The 26933-nt window shown below is 39.4% G+C and overlaps 1 protein-coding gene across 1 annotated transcript in view; it reads right to left on the bottom strand.

Annotated features, from left to right (window-relative positions):
• Nucleotides 1-11936: 11936 nt before the first annotated feature.
• igdcc3 (immunoglobulin superfamily, DCC subclass, member 3) overlaps nt 11937-26933 on the bottom strand; it is a 61746-nt gene continuing 46749 nt past the window's right edge. Inside the window, exons 8-14 of the mRNA XM_051380299.1 lie at nt 24258-24505; nt 22892-23056; nt 22450-22638; nt 21969-22073; nt 21654-21789; nt 21295-21505; nt 11937-20256 (exon numbers count right to left, since the gene is read on the bottom strand). Of these exons, the coding sequence (XP_051236259.1) occupies nt 20131-20256; nt 21295-21505; nt 21654-21789; nt 21969-22073; nt 22450-22638; nt 22892-23056; nt 24258-24505 (1180 nt within the window). The 3' untranslated portion in view covers nt 11937-20130. The remainder of the gene's footprint in view (nt 20257-21294; nt 21506-21653; nt 21790-21968; nt 22074-22449; nt 22639-22891; nt 23057-24257; nt 24506-26933) is intronic.

The following is a 26933-nucleotide window of genomic DNA, read 5'->3' as shown; positions in this document are numbered from 1 at the left end:
TAGTGACATAGTGTTTGGGATCAATTAGACCCCAGAGACCTCCGACTCCCTGTTACATATAAAACTCAATAACAGAAATCCATATTGATTTATTTGGGATCTAGCAGGGGTAGTGTTGCATAAAAAGTCCAGTCAACACCAATTACAGACCCAAAGAGCCACTGTATTTAACCATGTTTTACAGCCGGGGGCTCTGAGACCCTAAACACAAGTAATGCATCCTTCTGCAGCTTCTGAAACAAGTCATCAATTCAAAATCATGTTTATACACAAATCTCTTAAAATTAGGAAAATCACGCAAGTATGCTTGTATTAAAACAGTGTTATGTATGTTTTTTGAGTGGTTAAAGAGAGCAGAACAGAACAGGTTTAAAATGTTCATCATGGGCAGATTTGTGACAAATCAGATAATGGGATCCTGACACACTTTTTCTGGGCTTGTCCTAAAGTTTTGTGAAACATTTTGTGAAGAAAATATTTCATTTACTTAATATAATTATTGGGCAGAAATTAATCCAGACATTGTGTATAGTTAGACCTAAAAGGTTATTTTGTTTTAAGAAGTGGCCAATTATATGCTTTCCTGTCTTTATTTTGAGGAGACACTCATCACGTGTCTAAGACTGTACATATGTTAAGATTTCAGGTCCCTTTATTGATTATATCAGAGAGCAGATGGACTTGGCTGATTAATGTGGCTTAACGTACAGTTTATTTGAACTACTGCACACCCCCAGACTGTGAGAATGGAGGGCCTATAAAAACTTTTCTGGACTGGCTATAGACAGTTTGAGTGAAAGTTAAAAATAAAATGAATATGATGGGATTTGAGGTGAACTCTGCTGCAGTGACTACATCTGACCATCAGGTGGCAATGCTTTTCTTTCCAGTGCACTAAGGGAATTGTAGTGTTTCCACCATTCCACATTGTGTGTGTGTGTGTGTGTGTGTGTGTGTGTGTGTGTGATCATCCATACATTAACAAGCATGCAGACCACTAGCGCTGTGCCTATAGGCTGAGACAACAAAGGAAAAGCCACTGTAAAGAGCTTCTGTAATGGCTGCAATGATAAGACATAGGCCATTCAGGTGCAGGTTTTTTAGGCAAAAATGCAATAAAAAATTTGTTCAGGTTTGTATAAAATTGATCATAGAGTATGCAGTTTATAAGCCAGTAATATTATGTGTTATTGCTGTACGCCTTGCCCTGTTAATATGATTATGTACAATGATTCAGTTAGTGTTACACTCCTTATACTAATAGATCCCTCTGGTGAGCTCACTGGTATTTTATGGTCACCTATTGATCGTGTGATTAGCGGCACAGTGGGGTCCACCCACTTCATGTCCAGTTGAGAGTAATGGTTATTGAGTGGGCTGTCAATGGTAAAGAAGGACATTGACCAGAGGAACATGGTGGTGGTGGTGGACGTGGGGGTTGGCGAACAGCAGCGGCCACCCTGACCTTCACCTCGCCTCCACACTAGCTCACTAATTTGATAAGACAAACCAGCAACCACAGTGGCCGCCACCTGTGGCCTCCACCATCCACCAATCTCTCCACCCTAACTTAACTCTTTATCACATGGAGCTTGGAAATAGGTCCAGTGTTTCAACACAGAAGTAGATCCATCCTAGCCTTCATCCTAAGGGTGATGATGCAATTTGAGGGGAAAGGCAATCATTTCACATGATCCAATCTTGGAGTACAACAACAGGATTAAAGTGGACCCTCAGGCAAGTCCTCATTTTTATTTATTCCCATTGTCAATAAAAAGAGCTCAGCAGCTTCATATTGGTATGTTTGAGGACTTAATGCTTCAGTCAAAGACCTTGTATCCTTGTTTGCCTTGTTGTGCTTTCATGGTTGAGTAGAGACTGAAAAGGATTAAGGGAAAAAAAACGAGTTCTGATACTGTACCTCGCTTTAATACTTAACAAATTGATGCAAAAAATAGGAATTTAAAGGTAAATATAGGTAAATATGGTATTCATAGGTATGTTTTCATTAGTATATAAGAAAATGAGCTGTTGTTTTCGTTACCTTTGAATGAGGGAGTGAATCTTGTCCCTCTTCGGCTGCCGAGTTGAACCACCCTGTTTCTACAGTAGCCCAGAACAGACGAACCAAACACTAGCTCTAGTTAGGGCCTTTCGTGTTACAGGTCACAAATTCTAAACATAAAAAAATCTAATAAATGTGGCAGTGTCGGATTAAGGATCTGTGTGTTACTTGCTTGTTTCACAGGATTTGCTAAAGCAGATGAAGCAGTGGAAATCAATTCTCCTGAGACTAGAGAGGGCAGGAGAGTAATAGAGGGTAACTTTGAGAGGATTATAGTAACTGCAGATGTTTTGTTGGAAGAAAAATGTCAGAGCAGTGAACATCAGTGACCACATGTATTACTGCAAGAGACAATAAATGAGTAACCACTGGCTTCTTCAGATTGCATTACCGCAAGCTAAAACCTCCAGAAATTGTTGATGCAAATAGAGACAATTAATCTTACTAAAGTGCATGAAACTGCAACTTCAAGGTAAAACAGACTGAATTCAAATAAGGCCCACTTCAGACATTCATTTCATAAAGCTGCATTCATTTTATTTTTTTGTTCACTTTGAGACAGAGTTTCCAGCTGTAGACACAAGGTTGACATATTATCAACTTGATCATGCAGTATTTTAATGTTGTTACTGGCTGAGGGCTAATTGCCACTAAATAATCTAAGCTCAATGTTCCAGGGTCAAGTACCTCGAAATAGCATTTACCCCTGCATTAACTAATGTTTTTAACCGCTTGGTGGCAGTGGAAACAAGACATATTAAGACCTTTTTAAGCTGTTATATATATGGCGTATATATATATATATATGTGTGTGTGTGTGTGTTAGCATGTTTTTAGCAAGCAATTGCACAAAACACATCGTGCAGATACAACAAAGGAAGTTTGCCGTATAAGCTTTAAAGTGTTATGTTTACAGCTTTTTTTTGCTGCCCCCAGGTGGACAAAAAATCAGTTGTTGTAGCAAAGGGATTGGAGGGAACACATCTATAACACACAGGATTTAAATCACTTCCTGACTGTATTTAGCCATTGGCCATAATATTAACAGTTCCTGAATGACACGCTCTCCACCGACCCAACCATCTCTAGTATCTTCCTTTCCAACTGCCCAGGAGACAGCTGGGCAAACACTGACCCATAGCTGCCCCTTTCCCCATGACCTCTTAAGCCGACCAGCCAGCTCCCCATTTAGGGCCCCCTGCTCCCTCTGTTGGCCCCTTAGTTCAAGCGGCCCACCTCGCCAGCCAAGCAACTGGACCTGATGCCCACCCAGGTCTGTGGTCCCTCAGCGGGAGCGACGTGTGAGACTCAGGAATTCACAACACTTAAGCGTTTGGGCAAATACAGGAGGCCGCTCCACACAAGAAGCAGGGTCAGCTAACCAGACACTGCCACCAGCTTTCTTTCATTCTTTCTTTTTTCTTTCTTTCTCTCTTGATGCACATGCACATAGCTGGATATATAACTTTCATTCTGCAGTGACCAGATCAACGATGGATGAAGCTTTACTGAATCTAGGCATCCTGTTTTTCTGTTATTTTTGTTTCTCTTTGTCCATATATTTCTCTCTCTCTCTCTCTCTCTCTACACACACACACACACACACACACACACACACACACACACACACACACACACACACGGACCAACAATAACTCTCGCCTGATTTATTCCCCAGTGAGAGTGCACTCTTTAACCCTTCCAAGGCTCAGGCAGCCAGGCTTATATAATCTGCAAGAAAAATGTATCTCTCATTCCTACAAAACAAAAACAAATCTTTACAATTCAAGAGAGGAAATGTCTGAGCCATTTATTCCTTCAGCAGCAAAGTAAAGTACTCAATGCACTTGAAACTAAGTAATAAAGGGAGATGAGGTAAATATGGCTGAGAACACCTGTTATCATATTATGTTGACCTCATGGCGAGTAAAAAGTCACAATGCTCAAGCTTTATTCACACAAAATCTTTGCTAACTGTGAGTCTTAATGATAAATAGAATTTCTCACTATATTAAATTTTAACAACACTCCACTGTTAACCAAATCAAGGCTGATCATCACAAAGGTGATGCTTCCAGGTATTGTAATGTTATAGTAGTAATAGTCCTGGAAAGAACTATATAATTTGGTCCTATTATAGGTCAGTATACACATAGTAGTACTCACTCAGTCAATAGTTACTGTATATAGTTAGTAGATTTTAAAAACAGATATTGACTTTCAGAAGAATTTAAATAGAACTGCTAAAATCTTGATGACAAGAAAGAGTCCATCTAAACCATAAATATTAATTTTGTCAAGTAAAGTAATCTGTATTTATATAAAGTTACACTACAAATTAATAATTATCATTAAAATCACATATTCTTTAGATATCATGATTCTTAGGTGAAAAGTTCTTAGGAAATGATTACAGATCATTAATTTAACCACAAATCTCTCAAACAGAGAAGTGGTGCAATTTGACAATGAGCAAATCAAAACAAAACATGTTATAACAATCAAGAACATTCTCTCATCTTGTAGCCAGAGCAACAACATCAAAAACAACAATAATAAAATGATGCAGTGTGATTCATTTCATAGATGAAGTTGTCTTTATTTTCGTCTAAATCTACTGACATTCCACATGACCAGCTTGAATAACTTTACAGTCAGGCTAATATTAGTTTCATTCCTCCCTTGCGAGACTTTCAGCTCTGATGCCCTGCCAGCAGTCAGCCACAATCCACATGCCAACACAGCTGATCTGAGGCCATATCTGGTGCTCTTTGAAGACAACAGGTCTCCATCTTAACAGCACTAGTACCAGAAAAAATATTTTCCTGCACGTGACTCATCTCCTCAGCTCACCTACTGTATCTCCACCTTTCCTAGTTTATGCCGGGAGGTAGATTTCTGTTCCCAGCATAGCAACTGCTAAAGTCACGTCCCCAGTGTGTGGCCACGCCCTGGGGTCTAATTAATACAACACACTGTGCATCCATATGGCTCTGTGTGATTAAACAGATAGAAAGAGGAAGGGGGGTAAAGGGAGAGAAAGACAGGATAGGATGGGGTGGGGGGTACCGTTGGGGTCCACTCTTCCATGTTTCCTCATTGATGGATAAGAATATATTGCTGCATTAGCTGTTTGCCACTGCCTGCAACAACTGTACTCTGTTCAGGGCAATGAAACAGGAAGCTGACCTTGGCACGAAACAGCGTGATTAGACCGTGAAAAATCAATACGAAAAATGTTTGAGTCAATCAAAGAGACAATGAATACAATCTTTTTTTCATGTCATTCATGATGAAACAACGCTTCCTCAAGGCCAGTTGCAAGTGTTGGAAAAAAGCCCTGACCCTCTTGTTGGAACAAAGCCCTGTTTGCAGACCACAATACCCGAGTGGGTTTCTTTCCAAGAATGGATTAGAGATAGGTGAGGGCTGGGGTTAATGGAGAGGGACAGGCCTGGAGCAACACTGGCAGCACTACAGAAAAGGATAAGAAGAACAAGCAGAGAAAAAGAGACAATGAATGAGAGAAGAGTAGAAATAACCGACTGTGTTTAATGGTGACCAGAAATTTTAAACTGTTGTCGTGAGTGTAAAACTCTGCCTCCACCCAAAACGATGGAGGTAGATTTAATTTAGTTTGTGGTGCTCAAAGGGTCAGAGAAATAAGATTTTAACAAAACAGAGTCTACAGCCATGCTAAAATGTGCTTTGGGCACATCAGTGCTTTGAATTTAATATTAAAATTAGCATAATGTATAATGTTTACCATGTTTACCAAGCAGTTTAGTATGTTAGCCTGCTAACATTTGCTTATATAAACTAAAAAAAGAACAGCTGAGGATGATGGGATGTGATGAAAAGTGAGTGGATTGCCAGAGTTATTACAATTTATCCTCTGGGGACCATAAATGTCTCCACAAAATGTCATCACAATCTCACTCTCAGTCAGGTTGCTAGCAAGGCTAAAACTTTCTCTCCAGAAACACTGTTGCTGTGGGGTCATCCCTATGTTCCCCCGGGTCCTATGTTCCCTGCTAAGGTTAGGGTTAGGGTTCCCCGGTCCCATACAAAGCGGGGAACATAGAACCCGGGGAACATAGGTACGCTCCCGTTGCTGTCACTGTGGATGAACCACTGAACTCACAGCGAACAGTTTTCATAGGAGGTGCTTTCTGCAAAGAAATAGGCTTTATCAGAACAGTGTTCAGGGCTGTCTCACTGTGAAATCAGCAAGTGTTTGCAGGCTCTCTCTTGACCTTTTTGAGCCAATCCTGCACACTTTCCTTACATCTATTCATCGTATATCACAATTCATGGTGCACGCATGTTAAAAATGATGGCAATGGAAATCCAAATAATGAGTTCAATCCTGTGAGCGCCACAAACAAAAATCTCCTTACTGAAATCTCAGCTAAATATCTAAAAATGATTCATGTAACTGCATGGCTAGATACCACCACCAAAATACACCATCTGTCTCTCTCCCTTTTGTTTTACATCCTTTAGCATCCTTCGAGGTTCTCTTTTCTCAAAGCCAACCCTACATCTCCATCCCTTGCTCCCTTTGTCCTACCCTCGATCCTTTCTTTGTCCTGCTCCACACATCACTGCCGCCGTGCGCACAGGGGATGTGATATCTCTGCTTCTCCCCCTCCCCCACACTCTGCCCCCCACCCCCACCCTTTTCTTTCTTGAGGGCGCTTGGGTGCGTTGTACGTGTTAACTGGTGACTTGTCGCTCAAGCACTGTGTGTGCATGCCTGTGTGTTTGTCTGAGCTGAGTGATAAATGAAGAGAAACTTGAGGGATGGTGGGGGTGGAGGTGGGGGTTGTATCATCGATGATGACTGCATATCTCTGAATGCGAGCCCCACAGTCACTGCCATTGCAAAGGCCACCCGATTTATCTCTCAAATACATATAAATGTGTTATAAGGGCAGCTATACAGCCTGCATGGTCGGCTCCTGCAGAACGATTCCCCCGGCACACATTGCAATCACATCAGCCCTCCTTTTCTCAGAAACAGTCACTCCATTAATGCTTTCAGTGCCACGTCTCCTGTGGCCTCAGCATGTTAATGCCCACATTCTCCATCAGTCACCTTCCACCACATGACACTCCATCTAAAACTGGAACCACAGGCAAGAGCTAAAGGGAAGGAAGAAGTGGCAAAAATTGTACTGTGTTTTTAAACCCTGTTGGCCGTTTCAAAAACACACCCTCACAAACACTGTATGTTACAGTATGTGCATATTACACAGGCAAGAATTCAGCTTAATTACAAGCTTTTACAAACAAAACATCTTACATATGAAATAATGGCTGCATTATTAAAAGAGCTTTTATCCAAATTTTATCCAAAGCACTGGCCAATTTGTCTCCCATTTACACTGTCTATGGTCATGAGGAGTAATTACAGTTCTGTTTCTTGTTAAAGGGCCAACATGTGAACACGAGGAGCTGTGCTTCAGACCTCAAAGCTTACGATAAGCAGATGTACAGCACAGTGTATACAGTAGTTAAGTTTAGCACCAATTAGATCAGCTACTACATTAAAGTGCAGCTTATGTGCACAAATATATACCTACCTGCTCAACACCAAACAGCAGACAGTAAGCAACAAGCTGGTGAACATAGTGGAGCATTTAGCAGCTAAAGAGCCAGATATTTCTCTCAGGAGTTAGTGGAGAACAAAACTAACCTTTAAAGAGAGTAAATATTGGATTTATATTCACCAGGTGAGCAGAAACATGACTCCACATGAATCATATTTTTGCTCTGTAACTGCTGTAAGTGTAAATAAGTAAGTGTTTATGAACAAGTTCACAAATATTATCTTTAAAGATGATAATATGTTAATATTGTGTTCACAACTTATTTCTACTGCCACCAAGTGGCCAAAAATTGATTTAATGCAGATTTAAAGTTATATATGCACAATGTAGGAAAGAGGAAAATCCTGGTTGATTTGGCACTATGGCTGTGGTTGGTGGTGCTGAGAACTAGTGCGTTTTAATAATATAGGCCCCAAAGTCTCTAAGTTGTATTGGCCCCTGGTTGCAATAAATGCACCTTGAGTGGTTACTCTATCAGAAAAGAGAAGAAGAGCATCTTGTATTTACGGCACAGCCAAACAAACTGTGGGCTGGAAGGAATCATTGCGTCCTGTTGTTTTAATAGAAAAGACTAAAGAAAGCCGTCAATAATTTAGTCCGATGGTAATACTGAACTCATGATTGAATGTTGTCATCTACATTTCTACATTAATTGTTTCCTTTTATTATCTTGTGTGTGGGTATACAACTGAATCCTGCATGGGAAAGGCAGACTCCGCCAGTAACAATGAAAACTACTATATATAGACTGCCAATAAATGCAAATACATGAATGGCAATTGTACTGTAAAATGGGCATGATACTTATCTATTTTTACTTAGATTTGTTTGTTAAACTTTTACTTGTAAGTGAGTAATTTTACATTAAAGTAAAGACTGCCACACACACACACACACACACACACACACACACACACACACACACACACAGAGGATAGTGTTTAAAAAAAAACAGGAGCTGACATGACAGTTTTGATTAGTTGCGACGTGAGAGGAGGGATGTCACCTGGGAAGTATGTTACGGCTGTGAAATCTGGAAACAGTAAAAAAAAAGAAGAGGGAAAAACGAGAAAAAAAAGGGAACATCAGAGGTAGGCGGGTATGAAAGTTGGCTGGTGTGACCTCTGGCCTCCCTCTCTCTTGGCTTCTCCCTTTGAGCCGCTAAAAGGCGTGCGGTGTGAGAAGCCAGGAGACAGCTGCACCCCCCCTTCTCCTCCTCTGGGCTCTCTCTGGGAAACTGAGGTCCCCTTTCTCAACTCACTTTAAATGCTGTGGGGTCAGGAGGAGCCGGGGCCCAGTTGAGGTGGTCCAGCCAGGGATAGAGTTTCACTACTTTACACAGCCAGTCTGGACTGTTTTGTGTGTGTGTGTGTGTGTGTGTGTGTGTGTGTGTGTGTGTGTGTGTGTGTCTCCATGAGAGAGAAAAGAAAGGGGTGCTGTTTGTGGAAAACTACTCCATTAAAGCCACAAAGAAACTTGCTGTAATGATCATAAACCTCCTGCTGTCACTACAATCTTCCGTGCAACAGACACCTCTCATCCCACGCAAATACACCTATTTACACATCACAGTAAATACACCATATATACACACATGGTCTCCTTTACTTACAGCAGCTACAGTTGCCTTAAGGAAAGGAGAGGAATGTATGAGTGAGCTTTTCATATTATATAACCGTAACCCTGACTAGCTTCTGGTCAACATTATCACTGAAACCTATACAGAAGATGAATTGAAGCCTCTACAGCAGGGGTGTCACTCTAAGACACAGTGGGTCAAAATTAAAAACTGGGACAAAGTCGCGGGCCAGATTTCATATTTATTGAAAAAAAAAAGCATGTTTTCCCTTCTTTCTAGATATAATAATGCACCTTTTTTTAGGTTTTACTTAAACACTGAATCTGGAAAAGCAAAGCTTAATAGAGACACCTGAGAAATCAATTTCAAATAAAGGACACCTCAGTGGCATTCATTTCTTAAATAAAAATAATATTATGCCTCTTTCTCCATCTGTAGCGTTTTCAGTTAATTTTCAATGAAATAATTTTCAATTTTTAATTTTTAGCCTACAACAACAAAAATAATAATAACAATGATGATAATGCTACAAAATCTTTTCCCTTTTCCATCAGCTGTTCATGTAGATTGGTGGCAAGCTCACATGTACGATCAGCAATGGTGTTTCTGCTCAAGCTCACATTTAAAAATGCTTGCCTTTTATCAGACTTTGATCATACAGTTTTTGACAAACTCTCCCTCAGTAAAGGGTCGGGCTGATTTAGTGATCTCTGCTGCCACAATAAAGCTAGCCTTTACAGCAGCTTCACTTTGGGATGTGGCCTTTGTGAACATAGTCTGTTGTGAAACCAAACTTCTTTCTATCTCCTCTACCTTCTGCTTTATGTCCAGGTCCTTGTACTTGTCGTGGTGTTTCGTTTCATAGTGTCTTCTTATATTATATTCTTTCGTTACAGCCATGTTGGCTCCGCAAACAAAACAAACAGGTCTGTTTGGCCCGCAAGTTTGGTCGTGAACAGATTCTGTCTCCCACCTGTCTAGAAAGCTCCTGTTTTCCACCTTCCGTTTGGCCATTTTTTTGGAGGGATGTCTGACATCTGCCCGAGGTGACTGGTAGCATGAGGTTGCGAATGAATGAAAACAGAGGAGGGGATGCTTGTGGGTCTTGACGCGCCAAGGCACTAGCAGAGCATTCTGGGATTTGTAGTGTAATTGCATGCGTTACCCGGCGGGCCAGCTCAAATAGAAATTTTATATTATCTTGCGGGCCAAATATAATTACACCACGGGCCAGATTTGGCCCTCGGGCCAGAGTTTGACACCCCTGCTCTACAGGGACCACTTTACATAATATGAAACTTTTTATCTGATGTTCACACCTTTAAAGATAGCTTTCGTCATCACACCGAATCATAAACCAATATGGATTTCTTCTAAGGAATTGAGAATTTTCGTATCTAAAACAAGCATTCGGGTGGTTAGACAGGTTGTAAACAGGACAACAATAAACCACTTAATTAGGAGGTGAAACTGAAAAGTAATGGTAATAAGCCATCACTGCACAGGAAAACTGCATGGCAACTGTAAGTACAATAGGTTAAAACGGAATTAGGACATCAGTGGGTAAACTCTGATGGATGATGTTTCCACAGATAGTTTGGGCAATCAGTTATCCAACATCAAGAGCAAACCATCGATCTTCAATTCAGTAGCAACTGATGCAAACTGCTGAGGAATACTGTGTGATGCTCCAGAACTGATACTAAATGGAACTTGTAGTGAGAACATTTTGTCAAATAATTTTACCATTAACCTTCATTTCCTCTGCCTAATAAATCTAGCTTACCTGGAGGTTTGTTTAAAACCTGTAAGATCATCTGACTGCACATGTCTCTTGCTCCTTCTGTAGTGATGTTGCCGCATTCCAACATTTCAGCAATTAACTGAGCACAATGTTACAGGGTGTCCGTAAAAAAAAGGGTTAAATATGATTTTGACAGTTTTTGAAAATGGATAAGATTAATAAAGTCAACTTTAATTTTTCAAATGTGTCTTGGGTATTGCTGGTAATTCTATGTCGATCATGCTGTAAGGCCTACAAAATAAAACTGACATGGGACCAATACTGATGGTCCTTTATATCCTTCATCATATCCTTTTTTCTTGCCACTATGGAAATTAAATTGCATTCACAATGGTCTTAAAAATGTCTTAAATTTAACCTGTTCAAATCTACAGAAGCCCAGTGTAATGATAACCCAAACTACAAAAATAAACTGAAATTATGCTTTGATGCCTTACCCAAAACAGGGAGAAAAATCCAGAGAGAGAGACAGACAAAGAGGAGGTTGATCCACATTGGACCCTCCCTTTGTCTTGAAGTTCAATCATGTATTGGGATTCCCAGGGATTAGAAGTCCGGCACCAACCTCCATCGACCAGCAGCTCTGGGCCTCGTGCTCAATAATCTTTGTCTGGCCAGCAGGCCACAAGTTAATGCGCTGAACAGTAGAACAGGACGGTAAAGTGGAGAGGGAGAGGAGAAGCCTGCATCAGATTGATCTGCTGCATCTCAACGGACTGCAGGAAGCAAGCAGGCAAACACACATCTGTGCTGTAAATTAAGCATCTATACCCACCAAGCTTAGGTACACACACACACACACACACACACACACACACACACACACACACACACACACACACACACACACACACACAGAATAAAGACTCTGGATTTATTATTACTAGAGCTAGTTTATTATCACTGTTATTGTTTTTTTTTTTCTTCAGTTTTGCACAATGAACCCTAAAACAATACAAACCACTAAAAATGGTCTATTTTGCCTTTTTACACACATACATACACACATACAGTACAAACTGTAAATGTGGATATGTATACAGATTTATTATTGACACCTTGGTCTAGAGAGAGTGTAGAAACATAACTTTGTGGAAACATACAGTAGTGATCCCTGACAATGCTCTGAGAACGCTTATTAAATAATTTTACATTGACCTGAATTAAACTGTAAAAGCAGACAGAGGCAGTGACCTCAGCAGACAGACGTACAACGAGACAGACAGAGAAACAAACAGATGTGTGATCATGGGCTGACTCTTTTGAAGATTTGTGCTCGCCTTTGTTCCATGCATAATGGTCGATTAAATTAATCAAACTCAGGTCACACTTTAAATGAGGCTTAATTTGTGAAATAAAACAAGTTGTTCACACAGCTGGTAATGCATATGGATTTTTGGTTTCAGGATGGCACCATATTTGAACCCTGCAGGATTGAAAAAATAAATAAAACTGCATAGAATAAATAAAAGTAAAATGTCAACCTTTGCCTTCTCTTGCACTTTGTCATGGTCAGATATTTTAATGAGCTTTACATCATGAACTGGAAAAGAAGATAACAATTAATTTATTTTCTGGAAAACAAAAGGCTGAGTTAATATAGCCATTTATAAAGTTTTGATGGTTTTAAATTTCTACAAACACATCAGGAACCAACTGTGCTTTAGGTCAAGTTGTGTGCATGAGAAAATGACTGTCCTGCTCATTGTAGCAGCTTCACCAAGACCAATAAAATCAATCTGTGTGTTATAGAATGGTAAACATAAAAACAGAAATGAATCAAAGATGTCCTGATAAAGCAGATTTGAGCTTTTGACTGTCAAACTTTTTTTTCTGAACTTTAATTTTCATTATTCCTTATTTAGTCTTATAAATGTATCATGTTATGGAAACTGCTGGACTTTCGGGGGCTTTAAACTCAGTGAACTTTACTTATGAGTGAGTTCTGCAGTTGTGGAAGAAACTAATCACCTCTTACCAGCTGATGGCAAGAAGATGAGGAAAGTTTAAATGCAAAGTTTGATAAAAAAAAAACTAATCTCACACCAGTATATTTTATGCATATGAGGAAAACTCTTGCAAACCAGCGACACTGAGCAAGAGAAGGTCAAATATTCTTACGCCTACATGGTTTGATATGGCAACAATATATATTGGCAAAAATTTCCCTTTAGGACTAAATACTCTTTAGCCTGCAGTGCTGCAGGACTGATACTTAGACTGTGAATCATAAACATAAATGCAGAGCAAATCTGCCATGTGGTGCTCTATATATGCAGGAAGATTTCACAAAGCATGCTTAAACAGCGATGTTTTTACTGAGAAGCCGTTATGGACTTTCATGTTTGATGGTAACTTCACAGGACGTGAAGTGTGTGGTGTCAATCACATGCAGAGTAGTTTCTACTCAGGAGCTCTTTTCTTATTTCAGTGGCCAAATTACTGCTGAGCGAGCAACTTTAGATTGCGTTGACAACATTAATACAGGACAGACTTTCCCCTCAAGCCAAGATGATTTGCGAAGGAAAATAAAGACTGTCACTTTGAAGGTAACTGGACTGACAGGACCTCACCCTGAGTCACTCATGTGAGGATGGGAACAGGATGAGGATGAGGTGATCATCAGGCATCAACGAGGGCAAGACAGAGTTCGATTTGTCAGTGGAAAAGGTCACTCAATCTACAAACCATCAAAACAGATTGACTGACAATGTGAGACAGGACCATCAATAGCACCATATTGATATCACAACATTATTTTGCCATTATTCGGCTAAATATCACAGTGATACCATCACAAGTCCAATAATGATTAACTAACACTTTTCATTTCTCATGCAGATCTACAGAAGGTTTTCCTCTTCCTATAGCCTTTAAACACATTGGATTCAATCTGCGTTCTTGGCAGATGTATATAAAATATAATACTGATCTCAAACATTAAAGTACAATTACATTAAATCACCATTTGACTAAACTCAGCATTATTTGACATGTACAGGCATCGGGGTCTCAAAACAGAATACCACAGAGATAAATGCATTGGAAATGTAATCAATTCATCATATCGGATGGTCATTTGGTGCCACAACGAGTAATACTACATAATGTCAGGTATATTTCAAGAAGAGGCTAGTTGCATCAGGCTTTGGACTTTTGGAGAAATCAGACTCAGAATATTTCAAGTTACCCAAAATACCCTCAACCTCTGAGTTACAGCATTGTACTTACATCTATAACAGACATTATACAGTGATACAATGTCAGTCTAGCCAGTCGAAGCCTATCTCGTCCTCCTGACTCAGTCTGGTTACCTGTGTTCCGTTAATTTATGCATAATAAGATCCATACGGGCACCATAATCAATGTAAAACAAAGCCTGCACATGCCCAGTCCAGGATGCCTTCTTTATGAGAACCTGAGGTGTACAAGAAGATGAATTACAGCTGCAACTAATTATTAATTATTTTCATTATCGATTAGCCTATTCTCAGTTAATCGTTTGGTCTATCAATGTCAGAACACATAGCATTTTCTTAAAGCTCAAGCTGACTTCTTTTAAAACGCTTGTTTTGTCCGACTCACAGTCTAAAGCCCCTATTCAGTTTATCATCACATAAATAAAAGCAGTTTTCTTAGAATCTTGAACTATTAAATTTTTGGCATTTTGGCTTGAAAAATGACTTAAATGATTAATCAATTATCCATATAGTTTCTGATAAGGTTTCTGCCAGTCGATTTATTTATTTGTTGACTAATTGTTTCAGCTTTAGAATGAATATTGACATAAAGCAGTAATCAGTAATCTTTCACTGAGAAGAACAGAAATCAAAGCTCTCCTTATTTTTAAGGTGTAAGCTCATGGTAATGTGTAATTCCTACACTAAGGAGGCAGCTGAACTACTTTCTGAGAAAAGTTCCTGTTGTGTTTCAGAGTGGCGATCATTATCCTGCCAACACTTTCTCTTATTTACTTAAATGACCAACAAAGAAGACATCCCTTACAGCGAATCTGTCTGAACTGGGCACAAAGCAGAATTTAAAGAGGAAAATCATGTCCAGAAATGGCCTGTTGATATACATATAACAACAGGATCAGAGAGTCCCTGAGCACGTACTCTCCCTGTCCAAAGGTCAGGATTCTTAAATGAAATAAAAAGGAGACTGGTTAACTGACAGAAGCAGGAGTTTGGTGATGTAGCACTTCCCAAGGCTGCATACTATACAAGACAAAGGCTAATTTTTTTCATTAACTGTCAGCAAAGGAATCACTTGGCCCCTTCTGCTGATGGAGTACCAGTCAGTCAGTGAGAACAGCTTTGAGGGCTCCATTAAATCACACAAGTTCTAATATTATACAGCAATACGACAACCTGACCTATCAAAGTCTTATCACGTAAACATGATCGTCACTGCACCACATTCCCAGCGAATCAGGTTAAACAGTATGGCACTAAAACCTGTCACATCCACGGGTGAGATGTGGGCAATTTCCTGCAGGAGATTAACCCTAAATTACACTGAGACACAGAGGAAGGAAGGAAGTAAGGAAGAAAAGCACACCACTTGCTTCCCCAATGAAATTACTCATAACAACAAAAGTCGAAACACTGATTAAGGCTGCAGCAGCCCTGCAGAGAAAATATCACATTGGTAGTTAATAAATATACAAGCAGGAGACATTTAGGTTGGGCATTTTTTCTGCTATTTTGACAAGTACCATTATTGTTTTTCCAACACTTGTAACAGGCTGTACAATTAAATACTAGAAATGGATGCAAACAAATAAGCATAAAAAATACATTTAAAATGCATAAAATTACATTACCTAAGAAGATCGCTAAAATGGAGACTGTGTGTAATAATGTGTGTTTGCAGAACACACAAAGAGAGAAGGTGATTCTCTGCTGTGGGGACAGATACAACTCTCATGAAGAATGTCATGGATGAAGATAAGATATGAGCCAGAAAAAATGTATATATGCACTTTGAGAATTTTAATTTTCCAATTTCCTATTTTCATGACTTAAATAATAAAACATATGCTGAATTCATGCAATGTCAGCAAAATGAAAAAAACTAAAAACAAAAAACTCCTGTTATTCCGACAAGGCAGTGTTAGCTCAAGATGCCAGCCCCATTGCCAGATTTTTTAAATAGCCTAAATTAGTAAGTTTTGTTGTGTGAGACCAGATACATACAAGCAGTTTATAGTTCTTTTAAATTAGATGAATCAATCGCAACCAAAATACCAATGTCCATCTGACCCATGCTCTGTTGACTATCAGTAAACTAGCCAACTGCTGTTATCTTTGCTAATGTGAAATGATGAAAGATAGCAGGGATGCTGAAAACATGCCAGAACAAAGAAAGAATTTTGGTTTCAACACCATAGATGTATAAAATCCAGATAAAGGGAAATGTGTTTTGCTGACAAGATGCAACTGCCTCAACGTAACGTTAGTTTAACTCAAGTGAGGCAGCAGAGGAACAAGGTCATCTAAAAACAAATTACTTACTGGTCCAAATTCATTTAAACTTTTATAATTTGAAATATTTTGACAAAGTGTTTTTGTTCAAAACTTCTGTACTTCTTTAAGTACTAAGTGCTAAGTTGAAGATATTGTAGCTGTTAGACATTCACAATTTCACATGACTTGGACTTACAGGAGTCTGACATCACATCAACAGGTTTTCCAACTCGACTGCCCATGAAAAACAATCTTAAGTGAATGCAGTAGCTACAGTTAAGGCAATGAGTCACAGGAATAGGAGCCAGGGAGGCAAATCAATAAATCAATTGTGTTGAATTATGTGTGTGTGTTGGAGTTGTAAGTACCACCCACTTTACTTTTCTCAGTTTACTTCAGTAATTCACAGATAAACTTTCCACAGAGGATATAAAGTTAAACATCTGTGAGAACAAATAAAGTTAAACGTGATATGAAAAACAAAAAACAAAACAACAACAATCTGATAACCAAAATTACACATTCACATCCACTAGAAGCGAAGCATGAACTTGAACTGTTTTAATAATTAGTGCACAAGATAAAGGTCCTAAAAAGTTCTCCCTCCATTTGTGTGTTGGTGTACTGTATGTACTGTAGTTTCTGTCTGCCTGTGTCGTCAACTGCAATATAATGATATATATATATATATATATATATATATATACATATATATATATATTCCTCTACTCCATTTTTCGTACTCTGTATGTTTCCTTCATTGAGACCTGAGAGAAAGGCCGAAAACAGGGTTGAGGTAGGTAACCATGATGCATCAGAGCAAGTCCTGTACAGTATGTGACAACACAGAGCAGAGGGCCAGAGAGAGAAGGCCTGTGATCGTACAGCCACCCAACGACTGACTGCTGCCCTCAGCCAGCTCTCTGCCTGTGGTCGTTATTATTAACACGGTTTTCCTGAAGCACTTTAACAAGTCAGTGTTGACAGGAGGGAGAAGGCTGAGCAGCAATTGTGGTTTTGGGAAGAGAATAACAATAGTCAAGCATGATCAGCAACTATCATGTCTCCTGTGCACCGGATGTCTAAAAGGCTATTACTGTGTTTAAAAAGGAGGCAGATAATGTGATGTGAAAATCAAATCACTAAGAGCACTGCAGCAACAAATATCCAGAACGGGGTTAGAAATACACTGCTGCCAATTTGAATCAAAGGAATAGCTGAACATTTTAGGAAAAGCACTCATTCGCTCTCTGGCGAAAAGTCAGACAATATTGATACCACTCTCATATCTGTCTGTAAAATATCTCTGAGTAGTTGCCAAGCAACCAGTGGAAACTCAAGGAAGTTACTGCTCCAAATCAAGAAATAGTCCAACACATAACCCCCTGAAAACGATTCCTATTTTGTATGGATGAAACAAACATTATATAATGTATTAATTAGCTGCTTTAGAGGAGCTAGAGCTGCTACTGTTCCTCCTGTTTTCAGTCTTCATGCTAAGCTGAAACTAAAAGTCTGCTGACTGCAGCTTTATATTAATCGTACCGACAACGATCTTCTCATCTAACTTTGCACCAGAAAGAAAATATTTCAAATGTGTCAAACTATTCCTTCAACTATGGAGCTAGTGCTAGGAGGCAATTAGTTTAGCTTAGCTTAGCTTAGCATAGATATATGAGCAGGGGGAAGTTAGCCCGGCTCAATACAAGTTCAAAAATCTGCCTCTAAAGCTCACAAATTCTAAATGTTACATCTCATTTGTTTAATGTGAATTCAAACAGTAATAAGAGAAGTTATGTGCTGTACTGTACATGCTAAACTACTACTACTAGCCCTACTACTACTGCTATTACTGCTAATAGCTGACACAGAAGACACAAGAGTGGTATCAACCAACCGTCTGAAAGAAAGCCCATAAACAGATTTCCCAAAATGTCAAACAACTTTATCAATAGTGGAATAATGTTTTGATAAGATTTGTGCTTAATTTTCTTCTCCTTTTATATATATCCAGGGGTTGAATTTGATGCAGTTCTATGTCATCAGGCGTAGTCAGATTGGCCATCGGGAGAAATCCCGGTGGGCCGGTCACTCATTATAAAAAAAAAAGAGCGAGTGAGATGTGTCGCCTGATTATGCACCAGCATATCTGCGGGCTCTGGTTGTGGATCAGATTTTGTATTCAATGTAAAACCACAGAGCCCCCGCACATAACAAATCCCAATTTAACCCCTGCATACATCGTATGAAAACATTCATTCAATCAATAAAACACATCTGCACTCACACAAATACACACTCCCACAGAATTAAATTATAGCACTAATTTTAGACACATATATGATTAAACAATTGAACATCATGTATCACATCTCGTTGAGCAGTAAATAGTCCTGAAAATATAATTAGCAATGCAGTGTATCTCTAACGGTCTTTCCATTCAACTGAAGCAACTACATTTGAAAAAAAAAAAAAAAAAAGTATTATGATCTTTTGAATGAAATAAAATCTAAAAAAGCTTATCGTGGAACAGCATAATTCATACACATTCCTAACATACTGTAATTCATACAACAGTGTTATCAGTCTGTCAACTTGCATGAGGTACTGACATTGTATCTACAAACACCATATTCATCAACAGCGGATTTCACAGGGGGGGAAAGAGGGTTTTTCATTATGCAATAAACAGACAAACAACAACAACAACAGCGACAACATTAACATTGTTATCTTGAGGTAGAACATTAACTTCAGCATTTGGAAGTGCTTTATGTTGGATACTCGTTTTTTTCGTTTTGCTCCGACAAGCAAGTGAGAGAGAGAAACGATTCTTGACATCTGAGGTAGTGCGGCACCTGATTTTGTAATTTTCAAACCAATCAGTTCCTCCGCATGTAAAGTAATTGTGAGAACAGGGGAAGGTAAAGTCCCTAAAAGCTTCCCGCAACACATTCATTCCGGCTGAGGTAGGTTTTTGTTGAATCGTAAGGTTCACACAGCCAAGTCTAGTGCCTGTATGAAGGCCGAGAACTCATAAAAAAATGTTGATATCTCTGAAACAAAGTCCTGAGACAGAATATATCAAATCCCTGGACGAAGGCTGAGGTCTTCTGTGAGCGAGAAGGTGGAATCATTGGTAGGTGAGAGCAGGCAGCAGGAGTCTTTGACATCCACAGAAAAGTAGAGATAAGACCAATAACTTATAACCACTTTGACATATAGGTGATAAAGATATAAATGTATATATATATTTATAAACTTAAAAATAAAATCATCATTATATAACAAGGACATTCTGGGGCCTCTATTCTGTGCCCAACACCAGAAAATTAACAAAACAAAAAAAATAATAATTGTACAAATAAAGAACATTTAACTGGTCTGCTGAGCTAGAAACAGCCATCCATCAGAAGATAGCTCTCCCAGACTCCAGGCCAAAAACACTCTGATATACAGTCCTAGATCCTCTAGAACTTCTTAACTTACCAATAAAAAAATCTTTGAACAAACTACTTTGAAAGGAAACATTTGTCAACCTGAGTGAGAGAAAAGTCTAAGTGGACACTGTATCATGAATTGGCCTTCATACATGATTAGCCTTGGTCCTGTCGACCTGCTCCTGCTGCAGGAGGCTCCTGGAACTGCGTCTCTCGCTCCACAGCGAACTCGTCCAGAGGTATCGTAGACAGCTGGGTGTCGTTCAGCGCGTAGGAGTCGGACTGAAAACATGTGCAAGCAACAGTAATAAGATTGAGAGTGCGTTTAATTAATTCACTGGGCATTTTCGTATTGACATTTTAGCCTTTTTGACAGATAGATGGGAAATGTAGGATGAGAGGAGATGAAGGTCCCTTTGGATACATGGCAGGTTTCCAACCCCCAGACCACCAGGATGGTGTGCTTCTTTTTATGCAAAGGGCAATTTTAGTGCTTTTATTTATTCTCTGAATTCCACAATGTATTTTTTTGTGCTTTTATAACACTATAATATATATACTGTAAAAAACAAACAAACATATGTCAAGGTAGGCGTGAAAGCTGTAGCTTCAGCCTACACCTTTAGGGTGTGTAGAAAACCTTTTATCCTCTTTTACTGTATCTACTATACTGTTTTGTTGGGATAAATTGGATTGTTTGTTGTAATAATGAATCAAATTAACTAAAGTCATTTCAGACTTGCTTTGGTTTGTCCTCTGGTGTTGGTGCACTGTTAGAAGCTGATGTCATTCTCAACCAAGGAGACACAAAGCTGTGATAGTGAAGGGAAAAAAAAGACTAGAATATATAAAAAAAAGTAGACACTTAAAGCCAGATAGTTGCACTCTGCTGCAAAACACAATTTTCAGCTTCTCATTCACACTTTTAAATTGCTTTTTGCTGATGGAATAAATGGTCAGTGGAGTTGTTTTCTGTGCTCATTGGAAATAAATTGGAGTGACTGAGCATGAGTGAAATTAAACTGAAATTGATTTAAAGGTAAACTACACTTTATTAGAGCTTGGGTTTATTTCTGCAGCTCCAGGCATCCGTTCTATCAGGTATGATAACACTACACTCACCAAAGTAGTTTCTGAGATATCAGAAGTGTGGTGGACAGTGTGGGTTGTAATTTGAACTGATGGCTGGAACTACAAACATATAACCCGCAAAATAAGTTGCAATTAAGTATTTTTCCTTTAAAATTACCTTACTGTGCGGTGTCACATTTAACACTGAAACTATTAAAAAAGCTTTAATTTCTCAGTATCAGGACTCACCATGCATGTGTCTTGTGTGTTGGGTTGAGTGAAAAGTCTCTCGAGCTCGTTGCTGTCGACCACTTTCTTTCCCGCTGCGCTGCCATTGACCTCCATCTCTCTCCTGGCAGCCCCGTTCAGCCCAGAGGCCCCCTGGGAAGATGAGGAGGATTCCAGCACCATGCTATGCCCTGCCTGAGGGGTGGCCTGAACTGTCTTACACATCATTAACCTGGGGATTACATGAACACACACACATAAAGCACTCGTCAGCTGCATACACTTGATGACTGACATTAACTCTCAACAACAATAGCTGGCAAGTTATTTCCACTGGTTCTATTTGTTGCTGTTAAGGTTTTACACATGTTTGCACTGACCTGCCACGGTAGCTGAATACGAGGAAGAGCACGCAGAAGATGATGCAGGTGACTCCGATGTGGATGCCAATTATGATGCCTGTTGTAGATGTTTTGCTCTGTTCATCTTTCACACAGTCGCACGGGGTGTCCAACACTGGGGAGACACAGCACACAAACCAATACGTTTGTATAAATTTGTATAAACAAGGGTATGGGTGATTTTTCTCAAGATAAGAGATGACACGTGTGACTCAGTGAGATGCATTAAACTTGTGTTGTAACAGTGTGTAACTACAGTGTGTGTGGCTGTGTTTGGTTGTGTCAGATAATCACCAGATTTCTCCACTGCCTCCCGAAGCGAAACAAATCGCACGGTGGAATTGCCATCTCCGTGTTGGTTGTATGCGAGCAGCTTTATCTCATAGACCAGAGCAGGATCTGGACAAAAAGATAGAAGGAGATATTCAGATAATGAATGAAACACAGGCTTATATTTGCTCCTTCTTTTTTAAAAAAAAAAAAACATTTTGTCAACTTTCTTAACCTACTAATCCTATTTCTCCTGATATTTAGAAGAAGAGTTGTTCCTTCAGCTTCATGAATAACTCCTATAAGTCTTTTCTGAAAGTAGGAATGTTTTTGTCCTAGTTTATTATTCAGCACAGTTCAACAAAGGAAGTCTGAGATGCTTGTTTATGGGACCATATCACAGTATCAAATGTTTTCTTTAATAAAGAGAATGAAACAATTGAGATTATAGAAACATCTCAAGATACAATCTGGTTTATGTCTATAGCATATATGCCTGTCTCACCCAGCTGAGTGATGTTGTACTGAGTGACGTTGCGAGCAAAGGTGATGGGACCAGTAAACAGTGGTGTGTGGGCTCTTCTGTAATACAGCCTGAAGCCTTGATGCTGGCCCATCTTGGAGGAAGGTTCCCACGTTGCTTTTATAACACTGCTGTTCACCACCTTGGTGTAGAGGGAAGGAGGCGCGGGCACTGCAATACAATACAGTGGTTCAGCAACATAATAGAAGCAGCACGTAACAGTAACAAGAGAGCTTTTATTTAGTATCTTTGGAGCGCGAATTATGAACTATTATCACAAATAAAACATCTACCTGCTATCTACTTTATTTTAAATTTTTCTAAATCTTGTGTGTTTTCACTCTCAGCAAAATCTCCATGCATGTTTGATATTGGTAAAAGATATGCTTTGTGGGTGAGTGTGTGTGTTCTGCTTCCAACTCACCCTCCCCATGAGTGCTCTCGGTGGCACTGTCCGATGGTTTGCTGGCCCCGTGGGATGTGTAGGCTTTGACATAGAAGGTGTAACTGGTGGAGGGCTCCAGATCCCTGATGATCTGTTGTAGCGTCACCTTACTGACAGCCTCCTCGTACTCCATCTCCACCGGGTCTGAAGGAGGAATGATGGAGGAGGAAAAAAAAAAGTGAGGGTAGAATAGAGTGAGCGAAAGAAAGAGGAATGACAGAAATAGGAAAAGAAAACAGGGAAGGGAAGAGAAGCAGGCATTAAAGTGATGGAAAATATTAACAAGAAAGGACAAGATGAATACAATCTGTTTCAGTCATTACTTTATGGTTATTGCCCATTTCACTGGTTTTATCAGAGCAGCTCTGTTAGGTAATAGCTAATCTAGTTTGGCCCTGGGAGCCTGAATGACAATGGTTGGAGTGAATTGCAGGGGTGGAGTGAGGAGATTGAGTGGGTAAAACGGGGACTTAAAAAGAATGTGTTATAGCATTTTATTGCTCTTAATCCAGAGACAACCAACCATAACCACTATCTACCTCCAGCCCTTAACCCATTGGGCCATGCCATCCTGGAACGCTAATCACTGCAGATACTATCGGTTGGCCCCCGGGGCCCTAAATTATCCATCCGATAGAAATACTGTGGAGAACGGCAGCTGGCGCTACGAGACTCTCGCCACACACACACCCATAAACTTGCCCAAAGCTGTAAATAAGCATGCATGTATGAACACACACAGGGAGCATCGTACCAATAGTCCACGCGTATGGATCCCAAGGGAAAAAAATCTGAAATTGAGTTCGCTATTCCAATTTTATAGTGGGGTGTGGAGAGTTGTACTGTAGCACTAAACACACACTGGCTATAAAGTCGTAATTCAATTACTGTATGTACCATCTGCCAAATGCTTGTAATGAATGTAAATGTAATGGGAATCACTGGCTTTATCATAGTTTCCATATTGAGACTGTTCATAAGGTTGTTGGATTGTATCTGTCTGGGACCTGTTTTACCAAACATGCAAGCTGGGACTTGCAACAGGAAATCAAATGACAGGACGATGTTACCATTTGCGATCAGTGCTCTGAAATCCCTTTTGTGAAACAGGAGCATCACTGACAATGCGAGCGCTGTCTACATTCATCACTTCAGTGTAAAAGCATAGTAACTGTAGGACTTATTGACATGACAAGAAACATTTGTTTCCTGCCTCTCCTTATTTCACCTGACATAGCCTTTGACACTAATTCCATGTGACAATGCTTCATCTATTACTTATTGTCCAACATTTTTCTATGAAATCTACTGCACATAGCTATTTGGATCTTAAGTGCAGCCTCACCTGAGGTCCTACGGATGTGGAGCACGTAACCGATGATGTCCTGAGTGTTCTGATCAGGCTCCCTCCAGGACACTTGTATGGTGGTAGGTGAGAGGGCCTCTGCCTGCACGTGGGTGGGCACACCGGGCAGTCCATCAGCCCAGAGCACTGTGAGGCGGGCACTGGCCTGTGTGGAGCCGGCACTGTTCTCTGCGATACACTGATAGATAGCCCCGTCATCCTGGCTAATACCATATATCGTCAGAGTGCTGCAACAGGAGAAAAGGAGAGAACAGGTGGAGCGGGATGAAAAGAAAGTGGAAAAGAAAAAAGGAAAATGGGAAGTTTAATTTCTCTGACACCAGCATAAGTTGATTAACTTCATGTGAGAAATCTAATGTCCAAATCCAAAAAGTCAACTCTACTGTTGAATTGCTGTTTACTAAAAATTAATATCATTAAATTTATAGTATATTATATAATTTATAGTAAAATTGACCAATGTAGTAATAACTCATTATGTGACACATTAATAATTGTTTCACACTTCAAACTACCTCAGTTACTAACACCTGCACTTTACATAAAACACATTACACATTGGCTGATAGGGGCCATGATTTTTTGGAGGATGTCTAAATCCTGTTGGTGAATATTAGGGCTTCATATAAGGAAAATGTGTACAAAATTTCCAGTGAGTCAGACCCATTAACACTGAGGCATGACCATCTAAATATATCACGTTGCTGTAGCGCAGCAGATGGCGGAAAAGCCATCTAACCTTGTGGAATCACTCACAGTTGATATGTGTGTTTAAGAGTTATAGCAGTTTATATGTAATAGGCCACGCTCAAACAGAAAACCTGGTGTGCTCAAGTTCAGCATCTTCAGAGTATGATGGGTGCCAACCCAAAAAATCATGTAAACGGTAAATGAAGTCGTCAGCAGTCAAATAAGTGTGTAATGCTTTTAATTGCATGGCAGCAGACAAAAACTGACGCTTTTCGGCCCTAGGCGTTCTTCAGCGTCACTGAGACATTTGTGGGTGTAACCAAATTAATCAGAAGCCAGGAACCAGATGGTGATTAACGACCAGCTGAGACTAATCATCAATACTAGTAAGATAAACAGTAGTAGGAAAATATAAGTAACACATGGAAATGTATCATATTCCATTCTTGCAGGCAGCAATAGGCCAATAGGTTTTGTACATAACTCCGGGACCTGCTTCACCAGGTTTCATATCACACAAAACGTTGGATGCTGCAAACTTGTAAACATTTGTGTGTGTGTGTGTGTGTGTGTGTGTGTGTGTGTGTGTGTGTGTGTGTGTGTGTATTTGATGGGGGGGGGGCATATTTATTTATAAAAGTTGGCGGGAGGGGGGTAAATTGTTTTAATGATGTGGGGATGTGTGTATTCATAACTTTGTAATTGAAATTTTGCAGAACTGTGCATTTAGTAACTGTTTTTAATTTATTTTATGTTCCATCTACCTGCCCAGGGACTACAGGTGGAAAACAGCAATTTGCTAAAACCCGGTGCAATGCATCTCTCCTTGTTATATACAGGGTTAATGTTTTATTGTGCACTGTCCCTGTTCAAATAAAATAAATAATAATAATAATAATAACATAGTGACACTATTCACATCAAAAACCAAATTGCAAATTGCTTTTATTTTTTAAAATATTCTGCTGACAAAAAAAAAGCCACATCCTTGGTGGGATAACTATCCAATCTACTGCATCAAATTTTATTGTTTAGGTTTATCATTTGTGGAGTAATGTGTGAGTGCAGCCTTCAGATTTTATGAAGTAAAAAAGAAACATGTTATAGTACTAAAGGAATGAAGTCATGGAGTACAATACTTGGAAAAAATAAAAACACTTAATGTAATTGCTTCATACCTCAGGTGAGGACTGCACACAGCAAAGAGGATAAGATCACAGTATGTCAAGAGGTACTGTGCTACTGTTTAATTGTGTGTATAGAAGATTAACACTTAATGCAAAGCAAATACTTTCAAACTAATTTGTCTTGTACTGAAACTCTGTCTGGAGTAGATGAATGTAGTTCAGTGTTTCAAAAAATATAATTCGGCTACATTATCTTTCCATGCACATAGGTACTCATACTCACCTATACACACACACACAAAACCTCCCACACAAAGTAAATATTTTACCCTGTATTCTCTTTCTTTTAACCGTTCTTCTTTATCGTACTTCCACTACTCTCCTCTTTGTCCTCATCTTTCTACTTTTCTCAGCATCTTCTTCTTCTTCCCTCTAACCTGGCATGTCTTCCAAAGAAATGTGCACATGTGTAGTTGTGTGCATGTTTAGTAGGTGTTATTAGACGAAAATACATAATCTTGTCATTGTGTTTGTCCTAAGGCAAAAGAAAAAATAAAACATTTAACATACTATGGAAATGAGGCCCTGTGGTGCAAAACATTTCTTCATGCCATTTTCATGCCAAGGCCATTTCTGCTGTATTTAAGGTATAATATGTGTAGGAGAGAAGGGAAAAACACACACATAATGAATACCGGAATATAATAAGGGCTTGAGTTGTAGCTTTGTCCATTTTTTCTAGTTCCAAGATGGTGAAGCCCTTTGGTCATGACATTTTAAGAGATCAAAAACATTTTTCAAATAAAGAAAACCTTCTGGCCACTACTTCTCATGCTGT

The sequence above is a fragment of the Dicentrarchus labrax genome, unplaced genomic scaffold, assembly GCF_905237075.1.
Source record: "Dicentrarchus labrax unplaced genomic scaffold, dlabrax2021, whole genome shotgun sequence".
NCBI lineage: Eukaryota > Metazoa > Chordata > Actinopteri > Moronidae > Dicentrarchus > Dicentrarchus labrax.
The sequence above is the reverse complement of the archived record's forward strand: the minus strand, read 5'-3'. Positions and strand labels throughout refer to the sequence as shown.